This window comes from Bombus vancouverensis, chromosome 6, assembly GCF_051014615.1.
Source record: "Bombus vancouverensis nearcticus chromosome 6, iyBomVanc1_principal, whole genome shotgun sequence".
Classification (NCBI taxonomy): Eukaryota; Metazoa; Arthropoda; class Insecta; order Hymenoptera; family Apidae; genus Bombus; species Bombus vancouverensis.
This window is the reverse complement of record NC_134916.1, coordinates 10,568,769-10,596,497: the sequence shown is the minus strand read 5'-3', so window position 1 is coordinate 10,596,497 and position 27,729 is coordinate 10,568,769. Positions and strand designations below refer to the sequence as shown.

At 44.3% G+C, this 27,729-nt stretch overlaps 2 protein-coding genes across 7 annotated transcripts in view; both read right to left on the bottom strand.

The window, feature by feature from the left end:
• Window positions 1–9,774, bottom strand: part of Prosap (SH3 and multiple ankyrin repeat domains prosap) — a 181,009-nt gene extending 171,235 nt beyond the window's left edge. For all 5 annotated transcript variants that reach the window (XM_033331737.2, XM_033331742.2, XM_033331744.2 and 2 more), the window contains exon 1: window positions 9,510–9,774. The gene's annotated coding sequence lies outside the window, so the exon portion shown is untranslated. The remainder of the gene's footprint in view (window positions 1–9,509) is intronic.
• Window positions 9,775–12,336: 2,562 nt separating this feature from the next.
• jing (AE binding protein 2 jing) overlaps window positions 12,337–27,729 on the bottom strand; it is a 149,218-nt gene continuing 133,825 nt past the window's right edge. Inside the window, exons 2-9 of one of the 2 annotated variants that reach the window (XM_033331804.2) lie at window positions 24,608–25,007; window positions 24,016–24,338; window positions 23,261–23,735; window positions 22,696–22,875; window positions 20,869–21,010; window positions 20,656–20,786; window positions 20,481–20,548; window positions 12,337–20,402 (exon numbers count right to left, since the gene is read on the bottom strand). In XM_033331804.2, coding sequence (XP_033187695.2) covers window positions 20,225–20,402; window positions 20,481–20,548; window positions 20,656–20,786; window positions 20,869–21,010; window positions 22,696–22,875; window positions 23,261–23,735; window positions 24,016–24,338; window positions 24,608–25,007 — 1,897 coding nt within the window. In that variant the 3' untranslated portion in view covers window positions 12,337–20,224. Of the gene's footprint in view, window positions 20,403–20,480; window positions 20,549–20,655; window positions 20,787–20,868; window positions 21,011–21,421; window positions 22,876–23,260; window positions 23,736–24,015; window positions 24,339–24,607; window positions 25,008–27,729 lie in introns of those variants that run through there. The other variant, XR_013058729.1, reaches the window with a different exon arrangement.

The following is a 27,729-nucleotide window of genomic DNA, read 5'->3' as shown; positions in this document are numbered from 1 at the left end:
TCGGGATGCTGGTTGCTATCCGTGGTACCAACGGTCCCCGTTTCACAGCAGATTGGATGAAACGAGGAGGCGCGATCGTCGTCGAGCCGACTGTTCCCCTCGATCGATGGTTGGCAAAATATAAAAAGAATGGAAACACGATCGGTCAGAGGTCTTCGGGCAACGGTGACTTCGATCCCTCCGGGACCCTGACGGTTCTCTCCTCTTCTTCGTTCATTGACTTAAACAGCGAATAGACGAGCCTCTTGTCGTATCCTAATCACCGATGCACAGTATTTAACGTGCCATCGTGCCGGCGTCTGCGTATACCAGCTGTCCCCACTTCACCACTTTGCGAGCTAAGAAATTGACCGTCATTCGACTCGACTTCTGCGACACGAACGCGATCGGTTGTTATTTCATCGTCGTTGAATCTTCAAGGAAATTTATTCTAAAGACATCTGCATTTTTAGAATCTCGTAAAGGTGTATCGGATGTCGTAAAACGGAGGAACATTAGTGGCTATGAGTTTCATATACTTTTTGTAAGATATGATAGAGATGACACGTGGAAACAGAGACGATGAAGTGGAATAATTTCAGATAAAGCACCCGGCGAATGAGATCGCTCTGGATGTGTATGCAAATTCGTATCTTTACTGAACTAAAGAAACGGAAATTAAGCACGATCTCGTTTCACCCACTAAGAAAACAGAAAAGACAAAAGTTGGATGCTGCGGTAAAACACGATTGAAAAAGATAGAATATTTGAAGTAAATCTAAATATTTTAATATTCATGATAGGCGGTAAAATGTAAAGGAAATCTGTCGATGCCTTTAGTTGGCGATAGCTGTTCGATTATTCCGTAAAAAAGATGCAAGAGCTTGGTCCAGTTCCCCTTCAACGCCTCCGTTCGTAATTCCAACCCCCCACGAATCGACGAAACGACTCTCGTGTTGAACAGCACGTCGATTTGACCAACACGGAAGAAAGAACAGGGGCGTGAAAAAATATATCATCTTTATTCCGGTGCGATCGGAACAACGACTGGAATACTAGATTAGGGTCGAACCTTCTCACCTACTCCATTTTGTCATATTTCTCGTAATATTTCTCGTAATATTTCTCCCAAGAGAAGCTCGGCTAATATTATCGGAAGGCAGCGGCGAATTTCGACCCCCTCGATCAAAGCTACCATTTAACCGAAGAACGGTCGTCGGTTTATACGGGGTTTTCCGCTATAAAAAGTCGAATGTAAAGCTCCGGTGGGACTGGTCGTGTGCATCGTACGCATCATCGAGCACCCGTGAAGAGGGATTCGTGGTATATAGGGTGGAAGGAAAAACGTGGCGCGAGCCGAGTGGGGGTGTCAAAGAACTCGAGCATCGAGAGTTAAAAAAAAAAAAAAAACTCTCAGGGAGAGTGAACGAAGAGGGGAAAGTAGGAGAGAAAAATTGACGTTTCGCGCCACGCTGGAAAAACACGGTGGAGAAGCGTTGCGCGAAATTTCGAATTAAAAGTTTCTCGCGTGTTTGACCGATCCGGAAAGTTGCGATATCCGATGGAACTTACCGGGGGCAAGTGGCATCGCTCTGGCGCCAGTTCTCGGGGTTGAAAGCGTCTCTTCCTGAGAACGGTGTATAGAGAGAAACGGAGAACGTGCTTGATTAAAGGAAGATTGTTTTCGAATGATCGCGAAAGAAAAAGGTAAAACAAATGAAAACGCGCCGTTCTTTGGTATTGATCTCTTTTCTTCCCTTTCCAATGCGTTCTCGTGGGATAGAGGGTGGCCGTGAAGCGTACGGAAAATAGGAAGGGAGGAAAGAAAAAGGGAGGAAAAAGAGAAGGGAGACGCAAGGTTGTTTATGCCGGTCCCGTCGCGACTGAAACGCCGGAGCATCGTAAATTATCCTCCGAAATCGTACAACGACCCCACGGAGACGATGTTCGTCCCAATGTTGGAGAGAAGAGGAGAGCAAAGTGTAATTTGGCCAACTGCGCCGGCTTCGCCAACTGAGAAAAATTATCCTCGATGATCGAGGCAACAATTACGATCAGCCGACTTTCTTTGCCGAGTTGTCCCATCGAACGTACGAGTTTCCACTGTCTTGTTTACGTGCTATCGGTGGTACGTGACCGAGAAAAGGGTGGAATTTAAAAAGCGAGATCGAGCGAAAGCGACGTTACCGTATCGAACGGATTTTACTAGCTTTCGGCGCGACGTAAAGGGGATGTAAAACACGTGGAAATAAAAGTAAAGCAGAGGATGACTGGCGATACGAGTTCAAGATCGAAGCGATTCGACGAAACAAGGAAACGTGGGACGGATGAGGCGCGACACAGGCGATAAAGTGTGCCTGATCGTTTACGACTCGGAATATCATATCGGATGGAAAGAACGAAAGAGAGAAAAAGGAATGGAACACGATGCGCCGCGTGTTTCGAGACGATAAATGCACGGCAAGAAGCAACAATGGCAATTATGCGTCGAATGGGACGCGACAAGATGCTTTCACCGGACGAACATCGGTGAATAAGAGATAGCATCTGCGGCTTCGAGGATCGTCTATCGAATGCAATAGGCTTCCACGGGGTTCGTCGCTATCGACTTCCGACTCTTTCGCGAACGCGCGGGGCTTCCAGATCGATTTAAGCCGAGTGTTTGTCCGAGTGATACCGAAAGCCAATCGATCCAGACCAGAGAATATTGGCTTAACGTCGTTCGTGCCCGCTATTATCTTTCCCACGAATGGAAAGTTCATTAACTTCGCTTTCCACGGTTATATGTACGTATAGAGCGATTGAAAAAGTGCAAAGAGTATTCTAACCTAACGACCAGATAAAAAAGACGATCGTCGATAGATAGGTAGTTTATCTGAAAAATAACAGAACTAAATTCTTCTTCAAGTAGTTATCTATCGAGTGTTAGTGGCGTTTTGCGATTATGTTTTATACTATGTAAGCTAAATTAACCGCAATTATTTTCTATTTCAAAAATTTAAAAATCTAACGAAAGATACGACGAGAATTCGTACCGATTTCCATCTATAGCGCCGTGAAAGAAGTCGATTTCTTTACCGAACTCTTATAACGTTCGTCTTTCCTTCGTTAATATTGCTAAACGATACGATTATAAACGATATTTCTCCACGTTGCACGTCATATATTACAGACTGCAACTAATATTCAACAAGATGTAACGTCGATAAACGAAGCAACTTGTTACTCGACTTAATATAACCATAGAAGGGTAATGGAAATACTAAATCTTTTCATTAAGTTGCACCAGGTGCCCGAACACTTATGTACGTTTCATTAAAAGAAACGATATTTCTTACGGGAAAACATTTTCACGCGCAATATACGAGTATTAAAAGGAGTATAAAAAGAGAAAATATTTTTTTTATGAAAGTTGGCTGGAATTTGAAATTTAATCCACCGCGGGACATCGCGTCGCCGGGGTATGGAGCGCGATATGAAAGATTCGGTAGTTCAAATAGAGAAATAAGGTCAACGCAGCTGTTTTCTTCCGATATTAAACCGGCGCAAGTTAAAACGGCCGTGGTCGTGCCACGCGAAACGTCGAGTAAAATTCTTTTTCATTTCCGTGAAATGGTTTTACCGTTGTAGACGCTGTAGGGCGTAAAATACGTTGGAAGAAATTTCAAAATCCATTCGCGTAAAGGAAACATCGGCGCGCATTCCTCTCGTCCCGGCTCGGTTCGGCTCGGCGCGACGCGTTGCAACGTCGTAACCACCATCGACGTGGCCCTTCCCCTCCGACTACCCCGTCCTCGGCCCAAAATCAATATAGGCGCCGCTACTGCCGGCGACGCCACCGACGTCGTTCCACCCAGCATTTTCCACCCTCTGCCTGCCTCCGTCTTTCGTTTCCTTCGTACACCGGAACTTTCACCGCGTTTCTCTCAACTTTACACTCGTCATCTCCTCTCATCCCTTATCCTACCTTCCTCTTTCATTTCCCGGCCCTTTGTGCCGCGAGCTTCTCGCCAGATAATTCATCGAGGATTATGCCGGAATATGAAACCTCATAGCGCGCCCGATGACGCGATCTTCTGGCAAAATATATTTAAGAGATATTCCTCCGCTGCGTTTTCCTTCGAGTCGGTTACACGTTTTTCGTTCGGAGCAACGCGTTCCGTATATTCGTTGTTCGTAACAGTATCAGTAGATATATGCTTAGTTGTAAACTCAAGTAATCGAACACGATCGCGTCAGATAAGATCGGAAGCCAAAATTAAATCGAAGAAATCTAATCGAAGTATATGCTATCTATTCGCGATAATGCGAATGTGTTCAAATATTTATTTACACCTGTACAGCTATTGGAAATACCGATCGGCTATATTTTATATCGTACACCGACGAAATTGTAGGCAGAAGTTCGCGACGGGACCCTGCGCGTATCGGCCAAACGGAGTCGATTAATTTTAAAGACGGCAGGGGTTCACCGGGCGAAACTCGCTGCTATTCACAACTATCCTTTGTCGCGTGTCGCCTTATTGTTTACGACCAATTCCGCAGGACAACGAGCAAAAGATGTATGCAAACGCTCCGAGACAAACCCCTTTCCAACGGACCTGGGGTGCAGTGTACCGAACGCGAATGGGGCGAGACGGTGTCAAAGAACTCTTTTCTTCGTCGAAAATGTACGACGGAGCGTTGTCGTCGATGCAAAGAAGCGTTAAAAATCGTTTCTTCTCTCCCAAAAATAATCTCAATGGTTTTACCGTGGACAAAAAGCACGGCGATGGCGTTACGTAACACAGCTGGCACGGATGCCGGTCATTTTCCACGTCGAAGATGTTCGATAAATTTTCTCTTACCAGCGGAGAGTCGGTTTCGCGATCGAAAGAAAACACTCGAGCTGTTCGAAAGACTAGAGCTGCTGTTCGAGACACTCGATAATCGAGACCGGAAGAGAAACGAACGCGCTTATTTTTAGCTATTCACGACGATAAGCGACGGTAGCGAGAACGGACGACGTGCTACGTGCGCGTAGAATCGATTGGATCGCCGTAGGCGCGTAGTTCGCATCTTTTTTCATCACGTTCCAAGAGGCAACACCTGTTTTGACGCAATTGATATGAACCGCTGGAGGAACGAGTCGGGCCAGCCTTCGATCCAGGAACAGTGCAATTGGAAAAACGCATATCGCGACCGACCACTCGCTCCATAATTCATCGCGATCGTTCCACGTTTTACCATCCAGCCAAGAACCCCTCCACTACTTGACGAGAAATCGACTGGTCTGACCAGTAAACGAGCCACGGAATCGAAGAAACAAAAGCTTACGTACACCTTTATCGCGTATTGCCTTCGACGCTCTCAATGGGCATAATTGCCGCAGATAAGGCGGTACGGTACACGCATACTTGGCCCGCGAGCACGATAAATCATCCTAGCGCACACGCAGCGACGTGTTATTCATTTGTACAAATACCGGCATCGCTTCGTCGCATTATCTCGCTGTGTATCTGGATTATGACATAGGACGTGCCTCTTCGGAACGTATAGCGCGAGGTACGAACCTTCGAGGTAATTTGCGAAATCGCCCGGAGAACAGAGAAGGAGAGAGACACACAGAGAGAAAGAGAGATTTTGTACTCGCAACTACGACGAACCGCGGACTGCGAACGATCGCGTCGGTGATAGCGGCTTTGAAACGGGCCGTTTATCTGAATTGCGTCCTATTGTTCCATTTTTGCGAAGCACGCGCCACGGTACCGGACGAATGCTCGAGTCCTTGCACACGGGGAAAAAAATCATTCACGCGATCGCGTGAATCGTCCTCAACGGGGGCGACGCATTTTTCGAAGCCGCCAATTAGCCGCGACGAAGTCCCAGGGATCGCGTGCGCCAAATGACTCTCGACTCTAAACGAATATAAGCGTATTCGATCGGGCGACTCATTCTTGCCAATTTTCTACGATGTAGTCAGCTGTTCGTGATCGTCGGTAGTGAGAGACTACCGCGGGTTACATCAGCGGATTACCAGCGTTACGAGCGCGTCCATCCGCAGCGCGTGAAACGTGCGAAAGGCTGGCTCGTTACGCGAGACTCGTGGTCGCGAGAACTGCCAGCGGAAGCCAATTGAATCGCGAGAAGCTTCTGTATCCAACGTCAACGATATTTCGCTGCTTTTTGCTCGGATCGCGCCTATTAGCCGCGATAAACGCGTGCAGCCCCGAGATCGATGCCGGTGTACGCGAACCTTGCTTCCAAGGCGAAATATTCCTGCTGCGTCATCCTCTCAAGCTTTCCGGCCGGCGCGACGATCCAAAAATTCGCAGACTCACGTGCAAATGCCTCACGCGATTTCGAAAATATGTGTACTTGATATACGTGACGGTAATCGTCGTGTGGAGGTCAAGTGTCAGACAAATAGACAAACAGGAAGCGAAACAGAGAAGAGAGACGCGATGCAACGTTATCTACGATGTACTGTCGTGTTAATATCAAATTGGCGTAAACCTAACCAAAGGTGATTTTGAGAAAAATAACTTTTAGTATTTAACAACCAGGCATCGATTTCACATACGTCCGAAATATAAACTCTCGTATCTCTTCAGTTCCAATACAGATACGGCTTTCTTATTCCGTATACGTATAGATAAATTGTTTTTGAGCAACCCAGTGGCAATAATGACTCGATTTACGAACGAAGATGCAGGTTCGTCCTTTGCACTCGACACTGCAGTGTAGACGAGCAAATTTCGTGTAGTGTGTTATTCTATTCGGTCGATCATATCAAATATCTCCGAAGTTTGCACTTAACTTACATCATTGCGCTAAAATATTATCCGAGATCCTCCTTCGTAATCCGCAGATATTTCCTATTATTCATTGATACTGAATAACCGTGAGTTATTGAATTACCGCGTTTGGGGAAGATCGAAGACACCTTTTATTCCGCCTGGACAATTCGTTAATCAGCAAATTATTTTCGGAGAAATCGCGAATGAAGATAACAGTTGCATTCTAAGAATTTTTGAATTCTAAATCCGAAATAACGACTACGTATATTAAAGAGAAAGAGAAGAAGAGGAAAGAAGGGAGAGAAGATGAGGAAAATAAAAGTAGAGGAACAGAGAAGAGAAAAAGAATAGAATTTCTATTCTCTCGGATATTTCGGAATGATAGACAAAGTATTTTAGCTAAGGAAGGCACTGCGCGGGGCCTTACAGCGTCTCTTCCGTCAAGCTGGAATCTAGCGAGAGGGCCGTCTAATCGTGGAGAACGCGCGACCTCCATCGTGGAGGCATAAACAGCCAAGCGGCGCGAGATCTCTGTTATCTGGCCGGCGCGGCGAAGGGAAAAACGCGCGCGGCATTACTCTGCACCTGTATATTTCATCGAGATACTAACGAGATCGCACGAGGGAAACCCGCGCCCGTACACGTCTCCCTTTGCCCTCAGTGAAATACAGCCGCTCGTGCCGGAATTCAACAACGGATCTCGCTGAAATTCTAAATAGACACGACACCACGTTAGGCGCATGACTTTACCTCGAGTCGGCGAACCTCCGTGTGTTTCACGACTCTCGACTGTTCCACGATTAGCGTAGGTGTAGTAACGCGTGTTGAATCGCGTGAGATTCCTCTGAGACGAGCGCGATTCCGCGATACATTCGACGTGCCAGTATAATTCGATTCCTTTTGGAATTTCGATTCAACTCGAGAACACAGTTGGGTTATTTTTGCCAGCCACGTGGAATATTTTATTTTTTATAACGATAAAGCGAAAAGGCGAATGACTTTCTGCTTCTACGCGATAATTCAACTGCGGATGTTTACGCATTTATGAAAAATTTGAAGGTACAGATGTGCGCATAATAAACGCAATCTGCAAAAGTATATAAAATATCGGAGGTAAAGTAGTACTTGTTACAATATTTAATGGCTGATAAACCTCTGCGTAGGTTCTATGTAATTGTATTCACACAAGTATGAATTTGCAGAAACATTCGCTGTCTACTGGCAATTAAATTGAAATTATCCTACAAAAGTTTATTATCGCCGAAATATTTCATTACAAAAACTGATTCATATGAAATTCTGCTATAATATGGATTATTTTAAAAATTTTCGATTTAAACACGAATTTCTTAAACCTTCTAAACGTAGTAATTTTGCTATTTTCGTACTGTACGCGTCAAGTAGAATCGCCTAATGTATAACATATATTTCGCGCAATATGCCCTAAATTTACATAAAAAATAAAATCCCCCATAGTATTTGATAAAATAATAACGCGTAAACGTACCCTACAATTAGAATAAATATGAAAGTCTAAACCAGTTGAAATTGATCGTTTTCGAGGGTTAATTTGGTTTCAAATAATCAGGAATCGAAATGGATGAAGAAAAATGGATCAGAAAAATGAGAAAAGTAGCGTCACTATTGAAACATGGTCGAGAGCGAATGTCCCTTTGGATGGAACGCGACGCGATCAGCCTTCAACGCGTTACATAAGCAAGGTAAACACTTATGTGCGCGAAAACCTGTTGTCGGACACGTCCAGGGAAAACGTTACACGTGCCAACATACCTCAAGAAAAGCATGCTCTATTTGAGTTACACAGAGGCTCGTCACCGGATAGCAAAAACTATTTGTTTACCGGCAATTGTGTCTACCCTTGGCCGAAAAAGCGTGGATTCCAAGACGCAATTTGCCGCGTGTTGACGAAACGAAGCAATGATCAACAGAACGAATTTCGCAAAATCGTTCGTCGTAAATTTATATAAATTTACTCGTAAATTAACGTACAAATTTCGTATGAAAATATGGTTATAATTATTACGGTATTATTTATAACTTATCGTGTACATGATTGTTCTGCGTATTTGTACGTTTCTATAGAATAATTACGCGTCCGATATATAATCGCAAAATTCAAAGCTTCGAGAGCTTCCATTTTGATGCAGTCGATAGTTCGGATCAATGGCCATCCTTCAAAACACCATTCGATAAGCGAAAGTGATATTAGCGCATCAGCTGTTAATAATATTATTTGTTTGCTACGTATTCCAACGCTATATACTTCTTTCATTTATCGTATATTTTATATTATCCGGTTAATTAATTGACGAACGTTCAATTCCATGGAAACAAAAGTACGAAACAAAACACAGAAGGTCGACCTATGACGCGTTAATCGAAAACATTCGGCTTACTTCAAATCGATTGTCGGCTACACTAACTTCTCATAGCATAGTACAGTGAAATATTTACGATTGTCGGTTAGAAAAAAAACTTATTCGGGGTATGCCGATAAAGAATTGTTAGCAAGACAGTCACACCACGCGAACAACGTCACCGAACGTACATCGTGACGGACGTCCGAAAATGCAGGAAACTCTACGTTATCGACGCGCGGTCGTCTTTTTAAATTAGAGAACCGTGGAACGATTCATTGATCGAACCGAACACGATGACGACACCGTTCGTGTTCGCGTACTGCGTTTGAATGTCGCGAACGAAACTAAAGAAAAGGTCAAACGTACTCACCACCGGCGACGAAGTGACGTTTCGATAAAATTCGTCTGTTCAACTTCCCTCTTGAATGTAGAGTTCTTCTTCACAAATCGATCAAGTTCGTCAACACTGTACTCGACGGTAGTAAGATGGTCACACTAACACTCCCGTAAAAACACTTTTATCAGCACGAGCGACGTTAAAGCGACACCCTCGTTTTCGCGCCGAGGCGCGCGTTTGACGTGTATCACGAACACGAGACGACAACAGATACGTCTTACCGGTCTGAACTCGCGCTCGCGACTACCCAGAACGTCGACCGTAGTGATCACAGCGCTCCGCGTGGAAGCCGACCGAAACGCACGAAAACGAAATTTCGTTCCGTTCGTGTCGCGTTTTGTCCCCCTCGCTTTGCGAATCCCCCGCTCTCGGTCAAATTCGAACAGTTTCAATGCGTACGGTTGTTTGTTAGACAACAACGAGGACGAAACGTGGGTGATCTTCATGGCACACTACACGCAATCGTAATCGGAAAATTGGGTTACGTGCATCCAAAGTACAACAGCCGAAATATTTTTCCTTGGAAGGCGATTCACATGGAAAATCAAACCGATTGAATAATTCGCAAAACAATTAAAATCACTCGAACCGTTTAATCATTCGATACGTGTTTGTTGTTTGCACAGTTACGATCGGTGTTTGTCGTTCCCGATTGCATATTTGATTTATACATCGTCCTCCCGACGTCCGTGACGCCATTACACTGAAAAAGGTGGCGCCAAACTGTTGCGATTGTAACTATCGAAATTAAAATGTCCGTTTCGAGAACTCGTCGGAATATCGTTCTCGCAGATCAAATCTAACGGAAATAATGCAATTTCGAATTATATATTTTGGCTTCATTCATACGTGAGAAAAGGTAATATTGCTTATAGAAATATATTATGACATTATTATTTAACGTCCTGAACTAGGGGAACGAGTTACATCGATAAAATTGAATTTCGATAATCGCAGATGGGGATGATGTTTCGAGAGAGAAAATGTCAATGACCGTAGGACAACGGGCGGGCTGAATTTCATCCCAGTGTCTCCTTAACTGTACACGAGCGGCGAAGAACTCGATGGGGACGACGACGAGGGTACGGGGCAAGAAACGAACGCTCGTATAATCCGCGTTCCCGACGATCTGCACCGGTACCATTACCATTACCATTACCATTACCATTCCAGGTCTCCTTCCCGTTCTTTCACCGGGCAGCTGGTAAACAGTATTTCCAAGTCGACCGAGTAAATCAACAATCGTTTGTCTTCCGATTACCGGTGCGCCTGTTTTTCCCGGCCGGCTTACTTACTTTTTTCGCCACCTTCCTGCCCCGATCTTGGTTTCGTTGGCCAACGATGCATACAGTACGATCGCTGGTCTCTCCTCACCAGGAGCAACTTCTTTGTCACGAGCTTTCTCCTTACGGGAATTCATCGGAGAATAATAGTGAGTAACTGTACAGAAACAGTCAGGCCATTTTGGCGTAAACAAAACGTGAAATTAATTCTAGCTTTCTAATTAACGACCTAGTACGATGGCGGAATGACGATGCTTGTAATAACACGTCTCGTTCCGTTTGAATGGGAGGACTTTTATGAATTTCGAGGAACTCTTTTGTTCGTAGCAATCGCTTAACTTTTCTCGTATTGCCGCGTTGGAAATTCACGCTCCTTGTTAGGTAGAAGCTCACAGTTAACGGAGCGTTATGGCGTCAAGAACGCGAATCGGAACCATAACGAGTCATAATGAGTAATGCAGTCGATTCGTTTGTTCGTTCGACTAATCGTTCTCGTTGTCGCGCGAACATCGTTCACCTGCAATTAGCGACTTCGCGAGTCAATTAAAGAAGGAAAAAGAGCATAGGAATCGGCGTAACCGGACACCGTCATCGGTTAATTATTTTTTTCCTCTCGCACGATCGACACAAATTTCGTTCGTCTTTAGAAAGGGCACGCGAGCCGGCTTATTGAATTTCTCGTCGACAGCACACACTCGATGTCGTTTCAGCGTAGCCAACAGGTTGTCCAGAAGAGAGTCGATCCTGAAATAAGGATCGGGTTTCCTGTATTTTCACCACCTGAGGGAATATCGTATTGCGCGTGGACAGGGTGGTTTGTGCCGGAAACGGAAGCCACGCTTCCATAAAGCACCCACGTTAATATTTCACGCAAATATTCTCTGCGTGGAATATACATGATAACTTTGCTGGTTTCGCATGTGAGTGCCAATTTCTTACGAAACGTATCGCCGTTGCGTAATTTTTGGCGAGCGTGAATTTGCACCTTCTAGAGCTAGGAAATTAAGAAAAGAACAATGTAACGATCGTGAATCGCTTTTTGCAAGATAACTATTGTCTACAGCGCTCAAAAACATCCATCACGGGTGATGGTAAATTAACTGTGAAGCGAGGTGATGTTAAAACGCGAATTAATTCTTCAAGGTTGTAATAAGACGATCGCGAATTTAGAACGAACGATTTAAAATTAAAAATAAAAATAAATCTTGATGATTAAAAAGGTAATTATCTTTTTATCGTCATGATTTCTTGCATTTTTGGCATCGAATACAAAAAATACACACACTTTCAACTTTTTGTAGTTGATGACATTTAAGATATGAAATTTATAGTCCTACGCTTGACGGTTTGTCCAAGTTTCACCTCGTATTACACTGCGAAACGATTAATTAATTAAAGCGATCGATTCGCCTAAAGATACGCCGTTAAATGTGTTAGATGCTCGTAGGAAACATTCGAAAATGTAAGAAAAATGGACGAAGCACGGATCGGGTAAATAGTAAAAGAAGTACACCGTGTTACGATATCGTAACCGTCAAATTATTATTACTCTCTTACAATATCTGTCTCTTTAATGTTTTCCTTGAGCTATAAACCGTCATTCGTGTTTGTACATGAAAGTATCCAAAAAGTCAAAAGCACTGTTCAACGCTTAGTTTCTTCTCTGTTCTCGCGCTTAATACGGGTTTAAAAAATCTTCGCGTGCGCTTTATCTAAGTATATTACCTCCTACACGTATTATTTCTCATTTTTTTTTTATTTTATTCTCTTGGGGTACCACTATGTGGATTACAATGAACACCGCGGTGCTTTCGACGATCGCTCGACAGGATCGGTCAACGCAACGAACGCGAGACGTTGAGCTCCCAATTTTCTTCCCCGTTTGGCAGTGCGAAGCGATAGTTTATCGTTTTCCTTCGTTTTCCTCGATTGTTTTTCCTTCCCGTGTGTTTCGTACTGTCGTTATACATAGTATATGCTGGAAACACAATTGATACAACGAAGTGGCAACTGATTGTCCTTGGTTGTCACGATAGTTTTGTCATCGTATAAAATCCAGCAAATATTTTCGCGATTACGATCGCGCCTCTATACCATTTCCCGGAGCGCCGCCAAATTACAGACAATTTATTGCCACTTCATCGGAATCGTGGAAAAATTAGGTCGCTAAAGAAACGATCGGCTCTTCGCACGGATATATCTCGCAATGAACGATCAAGTAAAAGCGATTAGAGTGGGCTTTCCAGTTTTCAATGTTGAAAGACACTGTATTTCGATGGTGCCGATCCCCGGTTCCCTACCGATCAATGACACACGACTGAAACATTATGACGCCTACGTTTATCTCATCTATTTCTTCGCTTTACTCTTTCTTTGCTCCTTTTTTTCTTTACCTTTATTGTACGCACGATGACAGGCGAGACCGTCACACGCGTTCTCTACATAGCCTAGAATTTCAAGTATTAATCGAAACTATGCGCTATTATTCCTCTACTTTTATACAAGAGACAAGCCTTTTCTTCTAACCGAAGCAATATCGCAGCGCTCATGACGAACGTCGAAAAGCGCGTTACGCGTCCAACAGAGGGGAAACCGAACGAAACAACGTGGAACGATCGTGCGCATACCAGGAGTACCTAAACCTCGTGTACGATAAATAGGGAATAGGTGTAGCTCGTTGCGAACAAACGATATGGAAAGGTTTACAAAAGAAACGTCGATACTATATTAGATATACCGATATGGTCTATAAGAAACAATCTCTCCCAACGATCATTCTTCCTCGTCGTATTTTTACATAGAATTTATAATAAATGCAAACACTATATTCGTAATACGCTATCCCTAGCCGCGCGCTCGACGAAAATTTCGAAACGCGACAATGATCCATATTTACATTGGTAAAACGTCGTTCTTCTTCCTTTCTTCCCGTTAATCTTTCTAATTCTATTACTTTATTTTCGTAATCATCTTTTTTTTTGTACATTTACAAGCCATGTCCAGCTGTATTTTTATGAAGGACGCGCGATTCGCTCTAGCGTTTGCAAGCGCTGCTTCAGAGAGAGCCGTGAAAACTAGAAAGCCGTGTTCGGACAAGTTCTACCTTAACTAGTCGTCGTTTCGTTTCTTTCTCACGTCGACGATGAACGAGGCTCCGAACCCTTTCCTCGTTGTTCATCGAGAAACACAGCGAAATTCGTCCTAATATCAAACATGAACGCACGGTCGTGCAAGCGTTTCGGAATTTCGGCGCGCCGTTTTTCTCGAATGCAGCAATTTCGAAAGAAAATTTGTTTACCTTAGGATCTCGACGACTAGAATTCTGAATCGATATGTTGTCGATGCATAGATAGGACAAATTAGATGACGTGTTGCTCGCTTCTGTTCCGAAACACTGACACGACCAGCGTTCGAAGTGACTCGATTTAACTCTTAAGTACGTTCCATTCATAAAAGTTGATAGTTGCCATAGCGAGATTATTCGTAGCTTCTATTATACGTATTGCTTTTTCATCTGTGCGACTGTTAAAATCCTATCGAAATTGCATGGACGCGTAAACGTGCGAGGAAAACTCACGCGGTGTTCGACAAGTTCGTGATTCACGTGGAAGATCGTACTCAAGGGTTAAATCGTATCGCGCTAGTCAATGATAAACCGATTGGAATGGAGATTTATGTTCAATTTCACGCATTACATACGTTTTTTTTTTTTTTTTACAAACTTATCCACTATGTCTAATGCTTCAAATATATGCGAGTTTGACAGCCGAATCGATGGGAAAAGAATAAGTGATATAATACATTTAACGAACACGTGTCTTTGTCTCCGAGCAATCGTCGTTAATCTTTCTGGTTCCGTTTTCTTATTTTAGAAGAAAAAAAAAAGTAAAAGAAAGGAAAAGGAATTGACCGCTAGCGATTTTTATTTTAAACATCGATTAATACCACGTAACCAAATATAAGGAAAAAGAAAATGTAATAAATCCACCTACGATACGTCTCTCTTATCGTTCTTGTTTCAAATTATTTCGCATAACCTTCTTTGTAAAAATACGAGACGTTTATCAGCATTCTTCTTCCCCTCTCTAACTTCCTCCCTTTCTCTCACTCTTTTTCGCCCATCGTTTCTTTCCTCTATGGTCTTTTTTGCCCCAAAGTGTAATCGATTGTGTCTCTTATTTACACAGTGCTAAACAATCTATTATAATTATAGCCGGGTACTCTCTCTCTCTCTCTCTCTCTCTCTTTCTCACTCACTCACTCATTCACTCTCTCTCTCTTTCTCATTCACTCTCACAATCACTCTGTTCTCCTTTATCTTTCATACACATGTACAAAATCCAAAACCGGGAGAACAGCTACGATCGACGACGAACACCGCGTCTTTTGAGACATTCTCTTTTTTGAAACGAACAAGGTGTGCTTCGTAGCTATTCTTCAGGCCGAGTCACTCTTGCTTCCAATACTAATGGATATCTAATTATCTTATGTAAAACTTTACAAGATCCGCTAAAATATACATTTACTGTTTAATGTGTAGAATCGCGCGGGTAAAAGTTACTATCGCTAGCGCGAAGAAAAACTCGATATAAAAAAGAAAAGAAAAGAAATACGAAAGAAATGGGATTAGAAGGGGACAGGTCAAACGAGGAGGGCTATGAATGAATGAATTTCTTTCCCATGAAGGAAGGAAAAGAAGGAGAAAAAAAAATGAAAAAGAGACAAATGTACGAAAATCATTTTTTGAACGACAAACATGGTGGTACGTGAACAGTTATGTCCTTCCCCCTTTCCGTCTTGATGTTTTACCGCCTTTAAGTTCGCGATACATAACTTTCCTCGCTAAATCGCGGGTTTTTTTTTTATCTTTTGATCAAATTAGCGCCACTTAAGTCCAATTAATGGACGATGGAAAACAACGAAAATATTTATGCTACGGTAAATCATTGAAAGAACTAGTAAACAAAAAAAATCCGTCAGTCACAGCTTTGAATTTCTTATCCGATTTTCTTTTTTCTTTCCGTTCCACAAAATTATACGATAATTAGACCCTAAACACTAAATGCGGACAGTCTTTTCCGAAGCGAACTATGACGATTACAATCTAAACAGTTGAACAAATTTATTGCGGCAGCTTGAAAAAAAGTCAGATTCCGATATCGGTCTAAATTTTCCGTCACGGTTCACTGCCACGAGATCAAGCGTGATCGAATGGCCGAAAGATTCTCCCGCTGATCCACCCTCGCTAAGCAACCGAACAATTACATCTAATCGTATTAAGTAAACTTAGTAATTTCTACCTAAACAACGTTACGATGACGTTTCTAAACCTAATCAATAATTCGATATTTCTTTACGACTAAATACAGTCCGTCGCATTCCCACATGCTTGACGACAATGCTCTAAAAAAAAAAAAGTAATGCTCGATTCCTAAGAGAAAAAAGAAAACATTACGAACACGAGTTCCCGCACGAGAGAAATTGGTCCCACCCGTGATAATAGCTTTTTTTTTGTTATCGAGCTACCTTCCCTAAAGATCTAAACGCGACGAGAGTGGAGCGAGAGGAACGACGATCGAATCGCGATCACGCCACGAAATAAGTCGAATAAACACGAACACAAACATGAACACGAAGAAGAAGACGAGCGCGGGACGAACACGACGAAAAATCAGAAGGAACGAGCAGCACACGTTGTACACGTGTATGGCACTGACGGGGAGATGCCAAAAGCGATAGGGGACAAATGAAAAGTTTAACGGTAACGAGGAAAACAAACCGTGTCGGCGAGAAATGAAAGAGGAAAACGGACAGAATAAGTCGCGCAACAAAACGACATCAATCGACCGCGTCTCTATATAAGGTTCAACGGTGACTCGCTTGTATACTTGTATACCTATATACATATACGTTATACGGGATTCAGATTTGCTCCGTCTTACGCTCCGCTGGCAGTGCCTTGGTTTCGCGTCCATCGTCGTCGTCAGACTGGCAGTAAACACGCTCTCTTGATGCACGTTTCGAAAAAAAAAAAAAAAACAAAAAACAGAGAATCCAAAGTATAAACGATTAGAGGGCGACCGGTTAAGCTCGTAAAGGAAACAATAATCCGCGCTAAACTCGAAACTAATAAGATAGAAGCACGATGCTCCGCGAATGAAATAAGGCTCTAAGGGTGTACGACTACCGCAGTATTTAAACGGCTGGCAGTGCGCGATATTTGGCAGTGACGCGTTTCCATTTTCTTCGAGCTCGTATCGTTTCCCATTTTCCACGAGCCAGACCAGCCACCCTCTCGTAATTCACCGCGGCGTTCTTCTCGTTGAACACGCGAGGCGTGTCCCGCCACGAGAATTCCGATCAAAAAGGTGAATCTCTTTCTGGTTTGAAATTCGCAAGCTGATAGGCTGCGCCTCGCCCTTTCGACGAGTTCAATATCCCCGGGATAGAAGTGGTGGCCCGTACCACCAGGCGATTTATCGATAATTTCAACTAACTATTTACACGCTCATCCGCTATCGTCCCGTTTACTGGCACGCGCGAACGTTCCCCAATATACATATACATACGTCGATACTTTTACGAAGGAAACTAACGGGCGTCAATAACTATTTTGTCCGGTGGAAAATTCGCGTGCGCACGCGCCTGGAGCAACCGGGACGCCACTTATGCATCCGCGGCAACTAGAGATCTATCGGGTTATACAGTTAATCGTAATAATAATAGTAAGAATAAATCGACCAATTAGCCTAATGTTCTTAATTACAATCGTATTGTATTGGCAGTGTTTCTTAGCTGGTGTGTGTAGATGTGCTTCTGTCCGTGTGTGTCCCAAGTTTCTCCCTTACATTCCAGTTGTCTTTTCGAACGTTTACAGGCCTTTACGTCTTGCTTATTTTTCTACATTCGATTCCATTTTGTTTTCCGTACTAGCTACACAACACGTCGTCGACACGAATTTTCACCCCTCCACTTGTTACTCCTCTTAATTTACAAGTATTCTCTTTACTCTCTACAATTATGTATATATGTGTACAATGTGCGGCATCACATCCCACGATGTCAGACATCTTCCGCGCGATACGAGAAATATATTTCTACGATCTCGGCGTATCTACACCTATGAAAATAGCGATCCGACACACTTCGTTCCATAAGTCCTCCTTTATTTTTCTTTCGCAGATCCGCGTTCATATTACTCCCTCAACCCTTTAGTAACTCTGTGGGAAATGTAACACAGCCATCGTGTTCTATCTCTATTCAGAGTAGTAACAGTTCTTCGTTACGGTCGTACAGCACGATGCATTCGCTCTCGCTGCCGATTAGCTGGTTCCTTCTATCCGCTTTCTTTCCAGAGATATACATATACTTTTGTCGCTGGTATTTCCGACTGGCAATTCCATGATATATCTTCTGCCACGGCTCTGTACAGTCGATCGCAAAGTCTTGGCTCGTTTCTCCAATGTGTTTCCTTGCCATTTTCTCTTGTTCTCTCCTTTTCGGTTCGAATCGGATGAAAAACGTTGCGACGATGTAAAAACTTGGAAGTGAGAAAGTTTCAAAAAGTACGTACGTAGAAAGTACCTGATCGGTCCTCGATAACTTCACGAACGGTGAACGATAGTCGTTATCAAAATGATCGATTATCCGGACATTCCTGCTTTAGTTTATCTCCTTCTTTTCTTTCCTTTCCCTTTTTTCTCTGTTTGTGCCGACTCGGCGACCGCAAGATAAGAACGAGAGGATTAAAATGGAAAGAAACGATTGTTCGATTTTGTCTCGCCACGCAGCGACAGGTTCGCATTGGCATGCTGCACGTAACTTAGCAGGAAGATAAAAATAGGCGACGACGAAGTACACGAGAAGTCGAACACGCTCTAGGCACTAGAATGAGTCAAACTCGTCCTTTCTATGTCTCGAGCGTGCCTCGGGCCTCGACCTTCTTCTTTTTTATTTCGCTTTATTTGTTTGTTTCCTATTTTAATTTCATTTTGTACAATATTTTGTTTCGAAGGGGAAAGGTGGATAAGTCTCGATAGAAACCCCGTTGGCTCATCAGTCGTCCGACTACGTTTTGCCGTTTTAACTTTCGCGTCGACTTTATTTTTTATTACAATCTCCTCTTTCATTCTCCGTTGAGACCATTTACATTCTTTCCTTGGCTATTGCTTTCTGTTGTCGTCTTTTCGCAAGATTTCGTTATCCGATAACCCAGCACCCACGCGTACACGCCCCCTTTACGTCCCTCTTCTTCCTCTTTATCTTCCTTCTCCTCCTCCTTCTTTTATCTTCACCATGTCGCACGACAGCGGCCTGTACGAATTTCTACCGAGCTGAAGATCGAGGTAGATATATCTCCTTTTGAAAGTTGGTCGAGGGTCGAGGGCAAGTCGAAGGAGGTCCGCGTTTCACGTTTTCCTTCCTCACATCCCTTTTTCTTTTCTTCTGACTTCTCTCGGGGTACTTAAACGGGGCCCGGAAGTGCCAAGGGGCCGGTTGTTAGATATTAATTGATTCCTAAGGCCACCAGAGTGATTATCTCCTTACAATCGTTAACTAACGTCTAACAGTTTGCATTATTTTTTTTTTCTTCCTACTTCTCCTCACTTTTTTTCTTTTTTTTCTTTTTTCTCGCACGGTTAATGCGTCGCATGAGTCGTAAGTAAAATTCTCGTCTCCATCCTGCGTTATTGTTTCCTTTTTTTGTATTTTTTCATTTTAATTCAACTCCGCCGTCTTTTCATTGGTCTTGCAAGACGGTCAACGATATAAAACGTTTCCACGGTGAGGCACTTTTGAGGCCCAAACCTAGCTCTTCCGAGTCCGACGAGTGTCACCGCTTTTGTATCACAGGCACTCGTGGCAGGAATCGACCCCAACGTCGTTTCATCAAAATTTGGTATCGATAGGCAACAAGAATATCTTTCATCGCTATCCACGACTACTAATATATCACCTAACGATCGTTTCAATTTAGGCTATATAAATTAGAATGTATTACTCTTTCCTTCCCCTGTGGGTACTCTTAGCTACATTCTTAATGTTTGTCTGTTATTCGTCTCCCTCTTTTTTATTGTTCTGGCTCGCGATACAAGCTCATAGAGCTCACAGATTCACAGATTCGTTCTATAATAATGCAGTATCTTTCTCGGACATCGGTTCGTTTTTACATGGACACGTTTGCATATCCATCTATACTCATATCGTGCGTTTCCTCTTGCAGTCAGAGGACGTCTTACCCGGATCCTCTTCTCGACACGTTCAGGTTCCGATTAATCTCGTCAGGCTCCATCTTTCCAGACCAGAAAGCATAACTGTCCTGATACAGGACTCGTCGATATTCTTTTTCTGGCTTAATCGTCGCTACTTCATTACGCTTGTTCTCGAACACCACGATCGGCATTATCACGAGTTCTTGACCGGTTTCCGGCGTTGCTTTACTCGCGTCAATGGTGGCATACCGCCGTTTACCGCCGAATATAGAGCCAAACTTACTTCTTCCGGGTGAGACGACGCCACTTTTCGTATTTCGACGTTTTTCGTGCTTTGTACTTCGGACTCTAGTACCCATTCGTCCGGCTCGCTAATGGAAAATAAAAGGATTATAATACTTTATGATAGTTAGTGTGTATAAGCGGAAGGAAACGTCTAAACTACTTACATGTCTGGAGGATACCACCGTAACAGGACTCTAGTTTTTCCGTCCATTTCTACTCTTCGGGCTAATATCTACAAAAAAAAATTATTCGATTAAAATTATTTAAATAGAATTATTTGAATTGAAAAATAATTTGGTCGATGAATCGCCAAAGACGGTCTATTTCTATCCGACGTACTTGACTAGTTAGGGCCATCGAATTTCCTGGTGTCTCCGCGAGACGACCTTGCGTCCTCGACTTTGCTAGTTGAAGTAACCTGTGCTGAAGACCCTCCATCACCCCGGAGTCGAAGTAATCGAAGAGTCTCGCTGTGGACGAAAAAGCGAACAGTGACGAAAACCGTAAAGAAAAAGTCGCGAAGACTGAGAAAACGTAAAAGACGATGTTTACCTGACCAAGGTTGTCGCCTGTATCGAAGTCTCTTCCCGTTTCTTCTGACCAGTTTTCCTCCGCTCTCGCAGCTTCGTCTGGCGTTGTTGTTGCTGGTTTCCGGTTGATTAAAGTGTCCGTTCACGTGCCTTTCGAGAGCGGTCTGTAAAAGGATTCGCCAATTAGAATCTAAAACGTGGCCACTTCCCAGGGAAAGCGTGGTCCCCGTGGTCCATAGAGAAGGATCATCTTCGGTTATTCAAAAATTTTGTATCCAAAAGTAAATTCAATTTTCGAGATATCGCAGAGGTGCTTTGAGATCGATGTTCATGAAGGGATGAAAGTACAAGTACGAAGGACCGATCGTACCGTGCAAAGACAGACAAATCTGGGTACGTCGGTAACCAGAATAATGAAAAGTACGATTCGTTTCACGAAACACAACACGACGAAAGACGAAAGAGAAAGCAAGATAAAGACAAATCCAACCAGAGATTGCCGCGGGTGAACAGTTTTTAAAAACTGTCCCTGGAAAGTGCCCGCCTTTTGAAGACAGCGTCAACCATGTACGTACGCACGAACACGCGTGGTAACGGTTAAGACAAAAGAAGACAGATTTCTTCAAGACACACAGACTGATCGACCGAGGTGTGAATTAATGGAAAATCAGTAGATCGAAACTCGAACCAAGCGTCTACGTAAAAATATTTTCTTTGGATCTTAACCGGCACAGATTCGCTTGCGTTCTACATACATCGGTAACCAGAGGGAGTACGGTATTATTGAGATCGCGCCGCTTTCAGGATCAGCAACGAATACGTAGTCCCTCGTTTAGATACAGTATACATTACCCAACGTCAGCAACATCGAGTGACAACGACATAGAAAAAAAAACATCTCAGCATCTGCACTTGATCTGTACTTGAACGTTTGATCGTTGAACGCTTGATAAACAGGAAAAACAAGTTTCATTAGTTTTCACATCGCGATATTCGAAATCGGCTTAAATTTAACATTATGAAATTCACCGTATACGATGACGGAAATAGGTTCTGGGATTCCTTGATACACAGGAGGAAAGGCAAAGTTAGAACAATCGACGACGATTAGAAACGATAAGAGTACCCGAGGAAACAAAAAGCATCGAGTTTACGGCGATGCCACGATCTTCGTGGAGACTTTTTATTTTCAATCTGGTCTCGAGACGAACGAAGCGTGAATGTCGATCGCAACAACGATTATGTTAGTAGCGACGACGCTATAAGAACGAAAGAAGCTCGCACGAAGCAAATTTTAATTTTGTACCATCGAAGTAAACCAGTCGGCGGTACACTTACGGTCGACCTACCTTCGATCGCATTTTTGCCAGATAGGCAGAAACACGGCGAAATATTTATATTTACGATCGATGTATGGTCGATACACAGATGAATGAAAAGTTTCGAATATCCGTCGTAACAAGGATTCTCTTGTTGGCACATTGCTACGACGAGAATGAAACAAGTTATTTAGCACGAGCAAATTTCAAGTTTTTATCGTCGAAGCAAACCAGTCGACGTACATTCATGATCGACTTACCTTGGATCACGTTTTTTACCAGATGAACACAAATACAACGAAAGGGCTTACGTTTGCGATCGACTCTTTTTCTATCGCTTTTTTTTTGGCCAGAAACACAATGAAAAGCAAATAATTAATACGGCGTGAAGCGCATGAATGGAAAAGGAGAAAGAGCACAGGATACAATGAAATTCACCAACATCCTTCGCGTATGAAAGAGATCGCTTCCATTGGTCGTCCAAATGAAAAAGGCGATGCTTGCGGCAACCATCGAATACGAGGCATTACCTGAGAGCTGAATCTGCTGCCACAGCCGTCGACTATACACCGGAAGGGCTTGTTGCCTCCGTGAGACAACACGTGTCGTTCCAGCCACCTTCGCGAACAGGAACTCCTCCCTTGCACCTTGCAGCCTTGCCATTGGCAGACGAAATTATCACCTCCGGTTTGCGTGTTGATGTGCGCTACCTGAAACGTAGCAGTTTGTCGATGAATAACATTTCCGAGCCAAGGACCGTAGCACGGCACGGTGTCGCACGATGTTGCAACGAAATTATATCCAGCGGATACTCGGTAGCCATGTAGGTATTGCAATATCGATTACGCGACAAAAAACATGGACGAAAAATAACAAAAAAGAAAAAAAATTGGGACTCGACGTTTCGTGTGCTGTACACGGAGTGACGACAACGTAACAGAAAAGTGCGAAACGCGATACACGAGCTTCGCTAATTCCTGTGTACGGTCAAGTTACTCATGGAACCGATCGATCGGATAAAAACGCTCTGCCTGCGGATGTTCTTCCTGATTCGAGCCGGCACCTATATAGCGGGATATTATAAAAATGTCGTACCTGTAGATGTTCGAGTAGCTCTCCGCTCGATTCGAAGCTCTCCTCGCACTTGTCCCATCGACAGACTCCGCTATCCGTGGCCTGTTGTCTGTCTTTCTCCGGTTCTCTGGCGGGAAATCGTATGGTGGTCGGCGCAGAGAGTATCGGCGATAGGGGTGGTTTCAATTCGCTGCTCCTCGAATCCTCCTCTTCTTCCTCCACGTCGTCCTCGTCCGCTGGACTCACCTGTCTCTCCTTGCTATCGTCGGTGTCCTCCGGAACGGACAACCTCGTTAATGGATCCTGGCTACTTTGAGATCTCAGCGAGCCCAGGATGCTTCCGCAACCGTTCGTCAGGTTGTTGTTCTCGTTCACGTGCGGCTTCGACAGAATGCAACCTTTGAAGTCGAGAGTCGTGGCGTCGCTGCTGAGAGCAGGAGCCGGGGTCGAAGGTGGCGAGCTACTTTTCGCGTTCGAAGTTGCTTCCGACGTCAACCTATTTCGTAACAACATATTTAAAATTCAGACTGTGTTAAGCAACATCGTTACTTCTATCTTCGTTGCCTGGATCCTCTCGTTAACGAAAACAACCGAAACTGATACGTACGTACGGTCACTATGAAAAGATTGCAGACAAGTAATACAAGAGAGATACTATTTTCTGTGAACCGTGCACCGTATACCAAGAGTATCAAAATACGCAACGATCTAGACGAACAGAGGATTAAGCGTTGCTCGAAAAATTCGGCACGCTTGGAAGAGTACAATTGGCCTACCTGAGGGACGAGATTTTACAGCTCGGTATGTTCTTCAGTACGTCATTCGAGATGGGTAGGCTGGGCACCGGCTTCGTCAACTTCTTGTCCATCTTACCGTTGGCCCTAGGTACGATCACCGGCGGTGGTTTCTTCGTAGGTGGCGGAGACATTGTCAGAGATCTTACTTCCCAATCGTTGCTCGAGTTCGTTCTCCCGTTTGGCGATACAGTACCTAGATACTTGGCTAGTCCGCTTTTGTTCCTTTGCACCGTCGCTGGCCTCCGAAATTCCGACGAACTCTTCGCAACCAGCACCGACATGGTTTCGCTGTTCTTCTTGATCTATCGACACATATCGCAACACGCACGGATTAACGACGAAACCTTCGACTCCAATTTTCTAACAATTTCAAGACTATGTATCGTAATGAGCTCGACAAGTGTACGTCCCTATCGGACGTTGAAACACATTCTCATCGAAGACATGGCTCACGCCCAAAATCTTCCATTATGCGTATTTCAAGGACAGTTGGTTCTCGATATCGGATATCGCAGAAATTGTCTTACAGATATCGGACACGATAAAAAATTTAAAGAACAGATCTCGTTACCTTAGGTTGCTGAGGTTTGATCTGAGTTTTGAAGTATTCGGTGATCTTGCCCTGGGACTCGTGATGATGATGGGCGGCGTTAGACTTGCTGGTAGATTTGATGGTGCCTCGGAAGGTCGGGTCCGCGGCCCCGGACCTCGGGAGGGTGCCAGCTTCGGGCTCGCCTTTCAGCCTCTTGTAGGTCGAGCACGCGGTGGCTGCCAGTGGCGGGGTCCAGGGCCACTGGGGCCTGGTACTGATCTGCGAGGACGGCGCCAGCTTGGGTAGGGACGGAAGTGGACTGGCGGACGCGCCACGTATCGCTACCCCCTCGTCGCTGCTCGTGCTGCACGGGGAACCTGGTTCCGTGATATCGCTGGTACCGCTGCTGCTGCACTCCCCGCAAGACACAGCAACGCCACTGAAAAACGTTTCAACAATGCTAATTTAAATATTTGCTGACTCGCACACGATTCTCGATACGATCTAATAACACAAATTTCGAGCATACTTCAGTCCATACGTCGCAAGACTGAGTTCCAAACTTTCAATTGGTATCGTTGCGCCATTAACGAGTTAAGGCTCGATTACGTAATTTTCGAACTTCTAGTTTCATCGAAGTTTATTATCAATTTCTGTCGCAGAGATTATATATGATAAATAAAATTGAACATCGTAAATCATAATCGTCATGTATAATCCGATAGTGCCGTTTCGAGAATTGACAAGTGTAAGGTTCGATAAAACACGTTGATAATATAATCTTCGAAACATAATACGCTTTAGTTTTCTTTAGACGGTAGTTCATATCTTACTTTAATAGAAACGTTATCAATAGAAATTCTAAACCGTTATGTATCGAGAGGATGTCTCCGAGATGTCGATTCTTACAAGTGTTGGCGATCGGGAAGAGTGTGGTTCGGTGTATACGTACATCAGGTTGAAAGAACGGGTCCGGGAGGTCGGGAACGGCTACCAGGGAAATTGCACGGTTACGGGGTAATGGTATTACAGCAGCGCAAACCTAATTACAGGGTCAGACATTGGCAATTGGCCCAACGTTTGGGAAGGCCGCCAGTGCCACGAGCCGCTCGACTCGTTCATCCTCGTCGGTTCGGTGATTTGCGAGGAACGAAGGAAAGATTGCAGGAACCAGGAGGATTACAATTACAGCCGACCAAGTGTCTCGAAACGCTTCACTTTCTCGGAACGCCTTTCTCACCCGCCCATCGAGCTTCCGACGATTCCTCCAGAGTCTTTTACGATTCTCGAAAAACGCTGCTGCAATCTGGATGAAAGTCTTTCGCGAATCGAGAGCAGAAGCCAAAAGAAACGAATCCGCGAAACAAACTGACCAAGTCGTGGCTCCATTAACGCGTGGCTGGAGCGCGCACGCGAATTCCTGATTAGTTCGCGAAACAGAAAACCTTCTCGGCTCGGTGCGTGCACCTGCGTTACGCGAACGCTATTGCAAAAGCAATCGTATCGCATGCAGGCGCGGTAGTTCACGTTTCGCCGTGAAAAAGAATGCTCGCTGGAACGAAGTTGGCGCTCTGTTCGAGCGAGGATTGAATTTACGCGCGCACGCAACGTCGCCGCTGTTCGTGCGGCTGCGAACGAATACTGCCAGTTTCTCTCTTACTCTATTTGCTATCGCCATGGTCGCTTCGTTAGCAATAAATCTACGCAGCCGCGACTTTGAACGCTCTTGTTTTACATCGACGATTAATTTACCGCTGATCAACCGCCTCCTCCTGTTTACGAGGTAATTACAAAGTATATGGTGGCTGAGAACGGATCGCAGAGAGATTGCGCACGAGCTCTCTGCAGCTACGGTTTCCTCCCTTCGTACACCTGCCACGCACCCACGATATCGATCATGCCCGATAGTCGATCGAACCTTTTACCAGCTCGCGACTGGTAATTGCATCGCGCTCAAGCGATACCGAACGTGTGCGTAATACACAGTTTGATGCAACGTTAACCAGCCAATTCTATGGTCGTTTTCAATTTTTCCAGAGATAATTTATTTATTTATTTATTTATTTAACAGGCACAAAGCCATTTAGTGGTCTCGATGGAAATAAATGGAACACGATACGGTGACGTTACGATTGTATGCAAACGTATAATCCTGCGTATACACTGTCATTCATATGTAAGTAGATACTTGAAAAAAAGACTTAAATAGGTATGATTGACACCTTCGACAATTGGGTTATGCGCGTATTACTCGCATCGATCGAAACTTCCATTTCTCTTCCTTCTAATAACAAAGAAGTCGTCTGACAGACGCGTCCCTTTCTCTCTTTGCTCTTAACAATACAGAATAAAGGAATGCCCTTTTCATAGCCGAGAAAACTGTCGCGCAGCAAATAGCGCGAGCATAGAGCATCGTTTAAAATCTAAGATCGAATGCAACAACTTTTTCGACAAACACGGAACATCGACGAAAGGTTTGTTGGTTGTTGGTTGAGCGAAGGCGCGGCTACTGTTGCACATAATTCGAGTTAACCGAGATATCGATCGGTTCTGACGGAACTAATGCATTTCGTACTCCAGTTTTACGAGTCGCCGTGCTTATGTCGTCTTACACGACGACAACCTCGAAAACGACTCGAGTCCGAAGAAACGAGTCGAGGATTGCGAGTAGTTGGATGTAGAAACGTAACGACTGTTCGCGTGGTTCGCGTGATTTCTTGTGATTTCGCGCGTCTCGTCGCTGACCAGTGACCGAGACGGCGTAAATTCTCGCGGACGATAAAACGCGATCCTAGCTTCGACGGGGAAGGAGAAAGAGTAGACGAGGCGGGGAAGGAGAACGCGGTTTGCTCGGTCGGCTCGGCTCGGTGCACGTTCGCGATGGTTTTCGCCACGGCGGATATTTTTGGAGGCGCGTTCGTGCCGGCCTGTCGACGTCACCGGAGAAAGAAAGACACTGACCTTTCCACATTACGATTCCTTTCCGACATTGCGTTTACGCAACGACGCGCTCTGCCGGCCGAGGACCGGAGGCCAACCGAGAGAAACGGAGTCGCGCGGTCGTTCGTTAAACTCTCGGCCGGCTGCTGAATGACGGTCATTGTGCCATGAAACTCCTCCTTTTATCGATTCTCGAATCTCCTTCGACTCGAGAGAGCCCT